Genomic DNA, 12,985 nt, shown 5'->3' on the forward strand with positions numbered 1-12,985 from the left:
TCTGGCTGCAGCCATTATCATTCCCATATAAGATTAAAAAAAATGCTCTGCCTTGTTTGGATTTATTTTAAAGCAACCACAATCTTAGGAGCAGCTAAGCCCAGAATGAAGCGGCAGCACCCCTGTGAGGGGACATCTGCACATGTGGAGGTGTGTCCTGGAATTTAATGGCTAAAACCCCACAAAAGACAAGTTAGGAACAGCTAACTTGTTTTAGCATTCACCATTAGCAACCAGTACACAGTGTTTTTACACTGTATATGACTAATGAATATTTTGTGCCTCCACCAAGGGGGTTATGTTTTCAGCCGGTGCAGTTTTTGATCGGTTGGTTGGTTTGTCAACAGGATTATACAAAAACCACAGAATGGATTTTTACAAGAATTTGATACGGGATGGGTCTCAGCCCAGAATAGACCACATTAACTTTTTGTGTGGACCAGGATGAAGTGATGGATCCTGGAATTTTTCTTTAATGCATCCAGATTTTGTGAATTTCTCTGAGAAAAATGCATAGGGAAAAAAATCAGATGTATTCAGGTTGCCGGTATTTATGAGTGAGTACAGGTTGATGCAGATCCTGGATCTGATGATCTTAAATTAGGGTTAGGCATTTATGGATGGTTTACAATTTAGATTGTTACAGGGCCATCGATTTTCATAATGATATGGCTTGACTGAATCGAAGGGGACTGTTGGGCCTTAGTGGAGTTATACACTCTACTCAGTGCCGGTCTAGTGATTTGCTCTTGTTATTTGTTTAGCACTTAATTGAAGCCACAGCATATGATACGTTCACAGCAAAAGCATCACAATTGTCAATTTACATTTCAACAAATATCATATTTAAGATGCTATATCTTTGTGGTTGCTTAAATGAAATGCGTCATTCAAGATTAGCAGAGCCCCGTTTGCACATATTTCTCTGCAATTCAGCCTGAAATACTTGGTGCCATTAGAAACCTTTAATTTTAACTGGGATTCAGAAGAAAAGATAAACCAATGCTTCTCCATGTTGTATGATTTCATTTTCATGGCCGCACCAAAGCTTATTGGGAGATTTTTTTGTGTGTGTGGTTTGAAGAGACTTCCTGCTGAATTTCCGTCTTGCAATCCTTTTTCAAATATACCACTAAAATAAAGCAAACAATCCTACTTTAGTGTTCCAAGGCTGTCAAATCCTCTCAGCAGAAGGGCAGCATAATTAGTGTTGCATTGTTGGCATTTCCTACCTCCTGCTCCCTCTGGAAGACAACCACTCTGCCTCCTTTATCCCCGGTGGCCAACAGCTCCCCCGATGAGTTAAACTCGACCGTTGAGATAATGTCAGCTGCAACACAGGAAGCAGAGCAGAGAGGGGGAGAGAAATGTCAGCGTGGCCCTGCACAAAGCTGTCAAGGTATCAGTCAGACAAACAGAAAGAATTCAGAGACATCTGGTGGAGTTACTTGTAAGCGACATGTCAGGGGAAGAATGGAAGGAGAGTCTCGTGACAAACCCGCAGAGAACTCTACGGTACAGATACCCCAGTGTGGTGAAATATGGGTTAGGAGAAGCCACTCAGTGACTCACTGCATGATATCAACCAATTCAGCCCCTCGTCTGATTGAAGTGAGCCAATCTGTGTCATTTAATTTCACTCCGGCTTTTCTGAGGACGCTGCCGCCGCCACACTAATAATGCCATTCATCTCTCTCCTGGCTGAGAGACCCCGTGCTGCTCAGTGACTCTCCTGCCCCTTCATTAAAAAAAAAAAAAAAAAAGTCATAAACCCTTTAAACCACACTCCTTTTTATGGGGCGTGTGGTAAAAATGTAACAGCAAAAGGAGAGAACTGCTCGCTTTATACTCGATCGCCAACGTTTTTCTAACCCCAACCCATCGCCACCAGTTCTCTAACCCCTGAGCCGTCCCCAACATTTATCTGACCTTAACCCACTGCCAATGTGTCTTTAAGCCTGACCCCACCGGCAATGTTTCTCTAAGACTGACCCATTGCCAATGCTTCTCGAATCCCCGAGCCATCGCCAACGCTTCTCTAACCCGAACGCATCTCCTTCATTTATCTAACCTTAACCCATCGCCAACATTTCCCAGTGTCTCTGCACAGCTACGGCTTCACCAAAAAGTAAATAACAGACAACCTACCCTTAAGGTAGCTTTTCCTCTCCTCCTCAAAGACATACATCTGCCTGGATTTAGAAGAGGCTAATGGTGACTGTAATTATTATACAGCCCCGGGCTAAAAAGGCAACAGCATAATGTCTGTCATACACACACACACATGCAAACACACACCAGAGCGAAGGTCTATTTAATAGTGACAATATTACTCAGAGAGAGGAAAAGAGAGTGAGAGCTTGTTGTTTTGTACCCCCCACGCCCTCTGTGGACCTGCTACTGGCGGAGCGCTAAACAGGAGAGGGGAATGTTGCTATGGAGACCGTTTCCATCTCTAGCGGCAGTCGGAGGGGTGTATATGTGTGCGCGCGTGTGCCAATAGCTCTCAGACTTAGTTGCTGATGCTAGCTGTAATTCAGCAGACAGAGAGAGAGAAAGAGAGAGAGAGTGCTGCAATGGAGTGAAAACCTGCTACTGCATCTGAGGGAGTGTGTGCAGTTCGATGCAGCGCACAACTTCAGACAATGGAGTCCCTGTAGACGGGCTCATCGCTTCACATAAAGCTGCCGTGCACGGTGGAAATGACTAAGCGGCATGTCTTCGAGTGAATGTATGCATATGTGTGCGTATGTGTGTGTATGTGTGTGTGTGTTCTCCCCTTGTTTCATTTAATTGTCGAAGAGAAGCGACTCATTCAGCGACGAGGCCAGAGGGATTCATACGGCCATGTGTTCATAATGGCGCGAGGAGGTGGGGCCAAATCCTAATCACGTTTGAATCTAGAAGCTAATAATGTTCCACAGAGAAGACACACTCTGACCTAATTACAGCCGGGGAGTGCCCCGCCGACGCGCCATATTGTTTGTCGCACACACATCTCTCATTCGGCACTTATCTCACTTGCTGTATCTGCAAGCATTGTCCTCGTGTATGCGCAAAGATGTGTGGTACAACCCCCCTCGGCACACACACACACACACACACACAGACAATGGTTTCTTTCCCAAACACCATCAAGTCGAAGCCACTGGTGTGAATCGGATGAAATCGGCTTAGCGGTCAGCTTTCTTGAATCAAAGCTTTTCTCTTCTCTCTCTTTTTTTATCCTTCATACGTTCTCTCTCCTCCCTCCTCTCCTCTCCCCTCATCATCAACACATTAAGCCACTGAGGAGAAACAGTAATTGATGGATGCCATTTAACGAGTTTACACATGGATACGTCTTTCAATCATCTCACTGCATGAAGAATCGGAGAGAGCCAGCGGAGCCGAAACTCCGTGGAACATGATGGAATGTGTCCCTAAATGAATTTTTCTGCATGCAAATGTATTCAAACCAAACGAGTCAAACGACTCAGCCGCTCACAGAATTGCATTTGAATGTTTTCGGATGAAAAATGTCATTACTGGGAACAAATCGATGAGCGGCAGAGTCGCAGGTGGGCGTGGCCTCGGCTTTAAATTTCCGGGTCAGGATTTTTATTACAACAGCATCAGCAGGTTCAAGGTGGCGTGGATTTAGCAGCCGGCTGGCGATTCATCTGATCAAATGTGTGCTTACACACACACACACTCTCTCTCTCTCTATCTTTCTCGAGCGCACACACACGGCTTCATCAGCAGACCATAACCAGATGAAGCCCATAAATCCTGTGGCCAGCCAGGTCTGACACAGACAGGTCAGCGCTTCTTGATGCATCAGAGGGGGATGCTCGCGATAACACACATCCATCACCGGTAATAACACACGCAAGCCTGTTGGCCTGCTGCTATGAGGAGTGTGTGTGTGTGTGTGTGTGTGTGTGTGTGTGTGTGTGTGTGTGTGTGTGTGTGTGTGTGTGTGTGTGTATGTATAACTGTACGTGTGACTGAAATAAAACAGGCGCGGGTGTTATCTGTTCCTGACGACCAATCTGAACCTTAATAACTGCCATTCAGCATGCAATATGGAGTCAGGAGTCCAACCAACTGGATGGAAACATAGATATGCATTGATTCTGGAATGAAAACCGAGCCCGAGGAGCCAGAGACGCAGGGTCAGGAGCGGGGATATTGAATGTATTTATAGACGTCATCATCTATCACGCAGAACAGAGAGAGGGCCACTAAAAGAAACGAGAAGGGGAAAGCTCGGGAAAAGGGAGGTTTGTCACCTCAAGTAGGTCAGTAAAAGCTCGTACAGCGAGTCTCGACGGCGCAGACACACGCAAGGACCGAAATAGGAGCGCCCTGGCTAACCTCTAGACAACACATAATCCTGTCATTGGTGAAAAAACAAAACAAAACAGAAACAAACTGAGGCCTCATCGCGTAGTGTCGGAGAGGTTGTGTAAGGCAGACACGGGCCCAAAAAACGACTGCACGGAAAAGCTAGTTGCGTAAGTGCCGTGCAGTAATTCCAGGTGGAGGGAGGGACGTGAGCAACATGGTGTCGTGTAAATGCTTTGTTAGACGTGGAGGGGAGAGGATTACCGCACTTGCGCTGAGCTGCCTGCGTCAAAGGATCAGGCCGAGGGGATAATTCAGGCCCGTTCTGGTTCCTTCTATCGACGATGTGTGTCAGTCTGGACTTGTGTTTTTCAGGAGCGCGCATCACAAATCCCGCGCGGCATTTCTGTGCTGAATGAGCAGCTGATAATGGCTTCAGCGACAATGGAGATCAATCAAATGTTTGAATAAACCCCGCTACCTAGTGGCTTGGTAGCCGGCCATAGTGATTAAGGCTTTATTAGGCTTTATTAGCAGCACACAAAGCAACAGAGCACAATGCGGCTCCCTTCATCAGAAGAGCATGACTCTTTGTAAGATCTGGAGTGAACAAGCTAATTAACCTGGTTTCTCCAGGACCAGCCCCTCGAGAGTGAGACAGAATGTGTGCGTGTGTGTTTCGTCTTTATGTGTGTGTGTGTGTGTGTGTGATCGCTTTCCTGTATCCCCACACTCCGGGGAGCTGAGGGTGAAACGGGCGAGACGTGTTACTGCCTCCCTTCTCACACTTCATTAACACGTCGCCGTAGCACACATCTGACTACAGACACAACACGGGACAGGACAGGACGAAACAAGTAAAAAGGAGAAGACGAAGTGGTGAAGAAGGGCGAGATCATTCCTGGTCTCGTGCAATGAGATGCCTACCGAGAGGGATCATTTCAGACGCTTGTTATTTGGTATTCTCTTAGAAATTGAAGATGCAGGAAAGGGGGATGGTTCGGGAAGCAAGAGGGTGGGTGTGGGGGGTGCATAGAATTATAATCCAGCAACAAAACAAAAGCGTCTCTCCCTCTCTCTCCATCTATCTGTCTGTCTGTCTGTGTTGCTTTGGTGCAATCCCCTTTCATCTTCCTGTTTTTTCAAGGCTGCTGGAGTAAATCAAAGACGGTAAAAAAAAAAAAATCCCTGTATCTACAGTCACCTTATCACCAAAAACATGAAAGATTCAGAGCGACGCCGCTTCCTCGACAGGACACGGGAATTAGCTATCAAAACTTACAAATGTATCCCATCCTAAAGTCCTGAAAGGTCAGACTCCGCTCCGCCTGCGAGGCTGGCAGTGCGCCGCCCACCGCATGACTCGGATGAACGTATCGCAGCAGCACCTCTAAATCTGGTCGAAGAAACAGGATATATTTCTAATGGCGCTACAGTAGCCACACCACGGGTATTCTTTAATAAATTCTCATTAAAATTTCATGGAGCTGCAGACTTAATAAGAAGCTAATCAGGGGATGAAAGCAGCTGCTGAATAAGGAGTGTGACTTGCCCCAACTTCACAGCTTGCCATTAAGCACCAGTCTCCACCCCCCCCCCCCCCCCCCCCCCCCCCCCCCCCACACACACACACACACACACACACACACACACATTATCTTTCTTGCACTATGTGCTAAGGCGGGGTTCGGCCTTTTTGAGTGTTTCGTAGTGAATAATGGATGGAACCTGGGGGTATGGTGGGCTAAGTCTTTTCATGCCGGGATCCTAAAGTGTGGCCCCAGGCCGTTTGCCTTGGCAGAGGCAACCGGCCGCTGCTCCGCTCTCATCAGCGTCCGCAATAAAGGCTGTGAGCTCTCTGTTACGGGACTGCATCAGTATTCAGCGGGGCTAGAGGGGTCACATCACATGCAAGCTTGTACTTGCTTCAGAGGGAGAGAAGATGAGGGAAAGAGGGGGGCAGGGGAGAGAAGGAGGAAGGGATTACATGTCCTACCAATAGATCTTTAGGTCATTGTTCCGGTGGCTAAATTGTAAAGGACCAGAAATCAATACCGCAGCAGACATTAGGTTAGGTCGTGCCTCACAGCGAGGAGGCTATTTACATTTTTACACCCCGAAGTGGTGCTCTGCTATTTGGCAATTTCGACCATTACAGATCCATCCAAGGTGCCGATTATGAAAATCAACCGAGAGCCATGTTGAAGGGGCGTAACATCCCAGAAGTGAGACACAAAACCATCCATCCTGTCACCATGAGCAAGGTGTCACCCGGAGAATGCAAATCAGACTGTGTAATGCAATGTTTCTGTCATCTAGACGACAACAGTGCCTCGGGAAACTTTGCCTTTAGGATGTGAAGACTTTCATACCCGACTACGGGATGACCAGCTCCACTCACTCGTCAATGTATCCGCCCACAGACCCAGTGAGGCGTGGGATTGGTGTGAACCAAAGGTCAGCACCGGTGACATCATTAAAATGTGACATCATTAAAGTGTCCTGCTGATGTGGGCAAGCATGGCCTGAGGGGAATCCCTACCCAGGACCTGTGTGTGCATATGTGTGTGACTGTGTGTGTGTGTGTGTGGTCTGAACTGATGGACCCAGACACCAGCCCATATGATCTTTGGCGGCAAGCTGACATCACAGCACTTAGAAGACAAGGAGACACACAGTCATTCATGATATATGAGGTGTGACGATCAGTCATAAATTAGAGCCATAAAAAATAACAAAAGTAGACACTCCTTGTCTGAAAAGAGCAGATGGGCCGTGGACCAGACAGTCGCTTTCGCTTTCAGGAGACGCGTTTTACACGCGCTCGTTCTTCTGACTGAACCAGTGCGACAGGAGAGAGGAGCTCGAAGAGGAAGCTCCCCTACTGTTTTTCATCTCAGCGCACACATGAAACAAAGATATCCATCACACCCACTCCCACCCCCACTTCACTTCCTATCGTGCTGAACCAGTGAATGTGTGTTTAGCTGTGACAGGGAATCATCTGTACATGCAAGAAGCGGAGCGAACGATGATGCTCAGCCATATTTTAAGCCTTGACTTTGTCTCTCCTCTAACCTGCAGTGAGATCAGTAACCCGAGCTGAAGAAGCTCTGAGGCACCCTGCAGCCACACATACCCTCCAACAACCTGTCTGCCCTCCAGTCTACGCAAATCTGGTGGAGATGTGCTATTTGAGCGTTCCATTATTGGACTGGCTGGTTCCATCATATTTCAGGTTTAAACATGTTTGTCTTTGTCTGATTTTCTATTTCCAAGGCTCATGGTATGTGGGAGGTGAAATGGGAAGGAATAACAGGCTGCAGAGACTATTATTAAAGCTGACCACGGTGCCAATAAAGCAGTGCTACAAACTGAACCATTAAAGACGCTGTCAAAATATCAGTTTTCACAACATGATCATCCCGGCCAAGCTAGTTCACGATAACAATATATTTGCGATAAATTTGGGGAAAAAAGAAGAAGCTTTTACTCAAATCTATCTTTACCTTTGTTTGCCATATGTTTCATCTCTGTTTATTTGGCGAATAAATTACCCTGAAAATACGAGTGTAGGGATGTGGCAAGAGTCTGTAGGCATACATTTAAAAAAAAGTGTACACAGAGAACAATAACATGTTATTACAAATGAAAAGGCAAACAGATTAACTCATAAACGAGAGTCTTATTAACACAATAACAATGTTTTACTTTTAATATCACAGTTATCGTGAATAACAATCAACTATTTGTTTCTAGGGCTGTGCTTTATATCGATATATATCGTTAGCGTGATATGAGACAATATATCACCCTATGATTTGGATACCATTATATCATGATGTGGCTTTATTGTAGTCTTTTCCTGGTTTTAAATGCTGACCCACCTTGTCTCTATATCCACAGTACTGATGATTATTGATCAGAAGTCTCATTTCCTTAATATTTTGTGTACCCTTAGTACCAACAGACAGGGCCGAAACCCAGAAATTTACTAATACTACGTCTCTGATTTAATATTATAATATACATGTTAATAAACATGTATATTATAATATTAAATCAAAGACCCGGAAGAATATAGAGAATATGACATCTGTGTCCTCAGTGGTAGCTCCAGACAGCCAACACACAATGTTGTCACAATATCAAGGTATTTTGACAAATATATATTACGATGTTTGATTTTGTAGCCATTTATAATTAGATCAAGATGTATATTATGTATCGCGGTATAACCTAAGAACACTGTGATATTATCCACATTTGTTACAAAGGGCAGAAAGAAACACCTACTAATATCAAAGTTGACCAGAATCTTGTATTAATCTGTATTTTTAAATGTTTCCTCTTTTGCGTCACTTGTTTTTAATGAACATGATCAGTTCCAACAAAAAGCCCCTCAAGCCTTCATTATCTTAATGATATCAGAAGAGTTTAACACTCATAACCGATCTGTGTAATCAGTAAACGTGGAGCGAGGTGGTTAATGAGATGAATGATATCTTCTCTACCTGTAAATCAATGTTTTATGTTGATCAATGATCTGAGCAGCTTGCGGAGGACAGGTGGAGCTGACTGGTGGAACATGAGGGAACTATTAAGCCTCAAACAGTAAACAGGATGATAATCAAGAGGCTGGTGTGTGGTCAATGAGGAGGAAACACACACACACAGACACACACACACACACACACACACACACACACACACACACACACACACACAAGAGGAGCAGCATTTATATCTGTGGTGCTGCAGGAAAAAAAAAAGCTATTGTTTGGTTATGAGCTTGTACAGGAAAAGATGCGTGCTGTGTGTGTGTGTGTGTGTGTGTGTGTGTGTGTGTGTGTGTGTGTGTGTGAGGGAACCACATTTCAATTCAGCTTCTTAAAAATGAGGCCACCTCCCCTGCCTCGGTGTAATTATTCCAACAAGTCAACAGCAGACTGATGAAAACACATTTCTCCCATTGTTTTCTAACTGCATCATCAACATGTTTGGCTGTGGACTCCAGACCTCGAGGCAGCCGAACAGCTTTAGTCTGTGTAGTCCGCACAGATTAGAGCCCTGAGTCCTCTTGGTCAGGATCCTAAAATAGCAGGGCATGATGAGAAAGCCACCTCATCATCATCATCATCATCATCATCATCATCATCATCGTCATCTCCAGCTAACTGACACCAGGGGCCCAACCTACCAGCTCCATGTTTATGAAAAAAATGACTGGAATATTCCTCTAATACTCCTACAGCAGTTTATAGTGTCTGAGGTGATTAAATGAGATTTAATTGACCTTTACGCACTGTTTGGCGGCCAGATTACATCCCTAAGAAGCCAGACATAAGAACATATAGATTTCTGATCATTTGTAGCAGGTGGTATCTGCTTTATAGCTGTGTTTACGCTAATATTCCCTATTTTAGTTGGGATATCAGCATCCCTCTAGTCTGTCCCCCCCACCGCCAGTATCATCGCTCCAAATACCTTCGGTTGCATAGTTGTGGTCGCGAAGGAAGCTGTTGTTGATTTTCCGGGTGTCACTCTCCTCCTCCATTGATAAATCGGCTGGTTCGGGATCCTGAAAGCGGCAGACCTGCTCCCATCATGCCCGGTACCGTCAGCAGGCGGGCTGTGGGACCAGCGGGGGGCCTGTCATGGCTCCAGATCTCCGGCGCAATCGACGCAAATCGCGATTAAATACCTGCGATGGTGAGGAAGGTGGTGGTGGAGGTCCTGTCCGCACCTCAGGGCGCATCCAAGAAACCCGGCGACGCAGTGGGGATTTGAATCGCGTAATTATATCCCCACCCCCCCTCCCCAAGAAAAAAAAAACCGTCGAAATGTAGTCCCCGATCGCCTCGGAGCAATTGTAGAAGTGGTCAAAAAAAATAAGTAAAAAATAAGAAATGTATGAAACGTCTTCTTGGAGGTGGCTCGACCCGCAGCGGCAACAGCAGCGGCGCACTCCGTAAATCTCTAGTGGAGGATTTGAGTTTAGGCAGGCGAGATTTGCCCCCTCCCAGTGCCAGCGGGGCGGGTGGGATTATGCGTCAACAAGCCTGCTCCGATCACCTCGGCGGCTCCCCGTGTCAGACTTCACAGGAGCACCCTTATGGTTTTTTTTTTTTCTTTTCTTTTCTGTCTCCAGAATCCTGCAGCTCTTTCCTCCTCTTCTTCTCCTCTCCTCTGTCATTCATTCAGTCATTCATTCATTCGCCGGCGCCTTCTCTCAGCTGACTCACTGTGCCGGGTCGGATAGCGCAGACTGGAGAGCTGCGCTGTAGTTCACCCACTGTGCTGCTACTGCTGCTGCTGCTGCTACTGCTACTGCTGCTGGGCCCCTCCCATGCTGCCTGGCTCTTTAAAAAAAAAAGCCACAAGCTGCAAATGTGACGCTCACTCGAACCACCACCAGAGAAGAGAGTCTTTTTTTTTTTTTTTTTTTTTAATTCTTCTTCTTCTCACAGCTTGATGACCACCAAGAGAGTTTTCGTGCGCCTAAAGCCGACAGCTGCCTTATGGCCTGGTAGCAGGTTGCCTCTTAAGCCTGGCAGATCCTGCATCACCATCCCTCCATCCTGCTGCAGAGGCATCTGCACATCGTTGCAGTGCAGATTTTTTATTTTTTTTTCCCTCTCTGCCTCTGTGTGACAGCAGCTTATTCATGCCGGGAGGAGACGGCTAAGCGGGCCTTTATACAGCAAGGATGTGTTACAGGAGGCACATGACATGGCACATTTCACTTTGAGAGGGCGTGAAGTTCAGACTCAGAAGAGGGACACAAAGAGATAGAGAGGGAGGGATGAGTGGAAAGAGGACGGAAAGAAAATGAAAAAGAAAAAGAAAAGAAAAAACCCAGACGCTGATTAATTAGATTAGTAGGGCCTCTGTCTGCGCCTCTTTCTGGAAAGATCTCATTTTCATGCTGAGTTTAATAACGCCACACACACAACTGCTGCTCCAGCCATAATCTTTGCAGAGTGTGTGTGTGTGTGTCGCTGTGCTTGTGGTGCATCCCTGCCCTTATCTACTCACTTTACCCTAAATCTCTCAAGGCTCCACAAAGGGACTGGGTATCTCCCCCTGCACGAGCCTCAACAGCAGCAGCAGCAGCAGCAGCAATAAAGAGATTGTGGAGCCCCCTCTCCTAAATGCATTAGCTCTCTAATCCACAGGACCATTTGCACATCCAATCCTCTGCCCCTGTACTAATGGGGATCTCGCTGTGAGAAGGGGCATGCTGCTCATAGCACATAAAAAAAAAAAAAGCAAAAAAAAGCAAAACAAAACAGGGCCTTCCTACACATGCCATTTTACACCCCATCACCCTCCAACCTCCATCTCCACTGGAATACATTACAGGGCGTTAGCCATGCAGGGGGATAATGAAGGCTGGTGGAGGTGCCTGCGATTCACATGCTTCCATATTTACAGTCCTCTGCTCCCCTAATGAATTCTGCAGAGAAACTCTGCCATCCTTGACCCCCTCAGATCTTGACTGAGCAGTCGGCGGTGCTTCCAATCTCTATCAATATTTAAACAGGGTCTGCGAGGACAAAAGGAACACACAGCGTTCCTCTTTCCACAAAGACTTCGGCTAAGTTACAGCTGAGCAGCAGAGACGCGATGAGATTGAAATGGAATCGGCGGAAAACAATGGGTTTAGCAGAATGAAGCTGCTTGGATGAGAGGTTCAGAGGGTTTGTCAGATTTGTGTTGGGAGGTGGGGGGGGGGGGGTCTTGAGGCAGAGAGACAGGCAGATGAAGGCCAGGGGTGGCGGTTAAAGGCAGGAAAATATTAGACTGTATAATGAAGGAATAAATGGAGAATGCTGCTTGGAGCCAGAGCTAGAGATCAATGCAGCCTCGATAATAACATCCACCATCCTCCTCCCTGCCTCTGTCCCACTCCCTGTGCATATATGCCAATCTACTCTCTATTGCTAAGTCAAAATGAGAGCAGAGTGGCTCCAGTGGAAAGAGCAACAACACTGACTGGAAACCAATGATTCAATCATGTGATACTGGTCAATACGCACTCATTCTCAGAGCCTCAACTCAAAAGGCCTCACATTTCTGCACCCTGTGTCTCATTTAAAGGAGACACATGCTCATTTTTTTGGGCTCATAGTTTTATTCTGTGTTATTTCAAGAATAGCTTGACAGATTTTAATGTTCTCACATCAGTATTCTCATATTGTCCTGTACTGCAGCTCTGTGTTCCCCCTCTGTCTGAAACACTCTGTTTTAGCGCCTGTCTCTGCTCTGATTGGTCAGCTCACACACGCCTGAGCCAGCAACATTAACAACAACAGAGCAGCTGTACCATATCAGTTCTATCAAAACTAGAAGCTAGGCAAAAACTATGCAAGTATGCCACTCCTTGAAATAGTGTGATGTCACAAAGTCAAGGAATTAAAGGCGGGACTACTGACGATGCGTTTCGGGGGCAGTGTTTTCTGTGGGAGAGAGGAGCTTCTGGAGCTTTTTTTTGTTTAAATGCACAAAAACATATAAAACATTAAAGAAAAACAGGGAAGCATAATAGGTCTCCTGTAACACTTCCCTCCTCTTCCTCCAGCTACATGTTCTTCTCTGCTGCCTCGCTTCTCTCGCTCATTACCCCCCATCTCCCACTTGGCTGGCTAAGAGA

General features: G+C 46.1%; 1 protein-coding gene across 3 annotated transcripts in view; it reads right to left on the reverse strand.

Annotated features, from left to right (window-relative positions):
• ppp2r2ba (protein phosphatase 2, regulatory subunit B, beta a) overlaps positions 1-12,985 on the reverse strand; it is a 46,705-nt gene that overhangs the window by 10,761 nt on the left and 22,959 nt on the right. The window contains exons 1-2 of one of the 3 annotated variants that reach the window (XM_037076534.1): positions 9,817-10,665; positions 1,233-1,330 (exon numbers count right to left, since the gene is read on the reverse strand). In XM_037076534.1, coding sequence (XP_036932429.1) covers positions 1,233-1,330; positions 9,817-9,886 — 168 coding nt within the window. In that variant the 5' untranslated portion in view covers positions 9,887-10,665. Of the gene's footprint in view, positions 1-1,232; positions 1,331-2,148; positions 2,301-9,816; positions 10,666-12,985 lie in introns of those variants that run through there. The other 2 variants (XM_037076536.1, XM_037076533.1) reach the window with 2 other exon arrangements.

This window comes from Acanthopagrus latus, chromosome 18, assembly GCF_904848185.1.
Source record: "Acanthopagrus latus isolate v.2019 chromosome 18, fAcaLat1.1, whole genome shotgun sequence".
NCBI lineage: Eukaryota > Metazoa > Chordata > Actinopteri > Spariformes > Sparidae > Acanthopagrus > Acanthopagrus latus.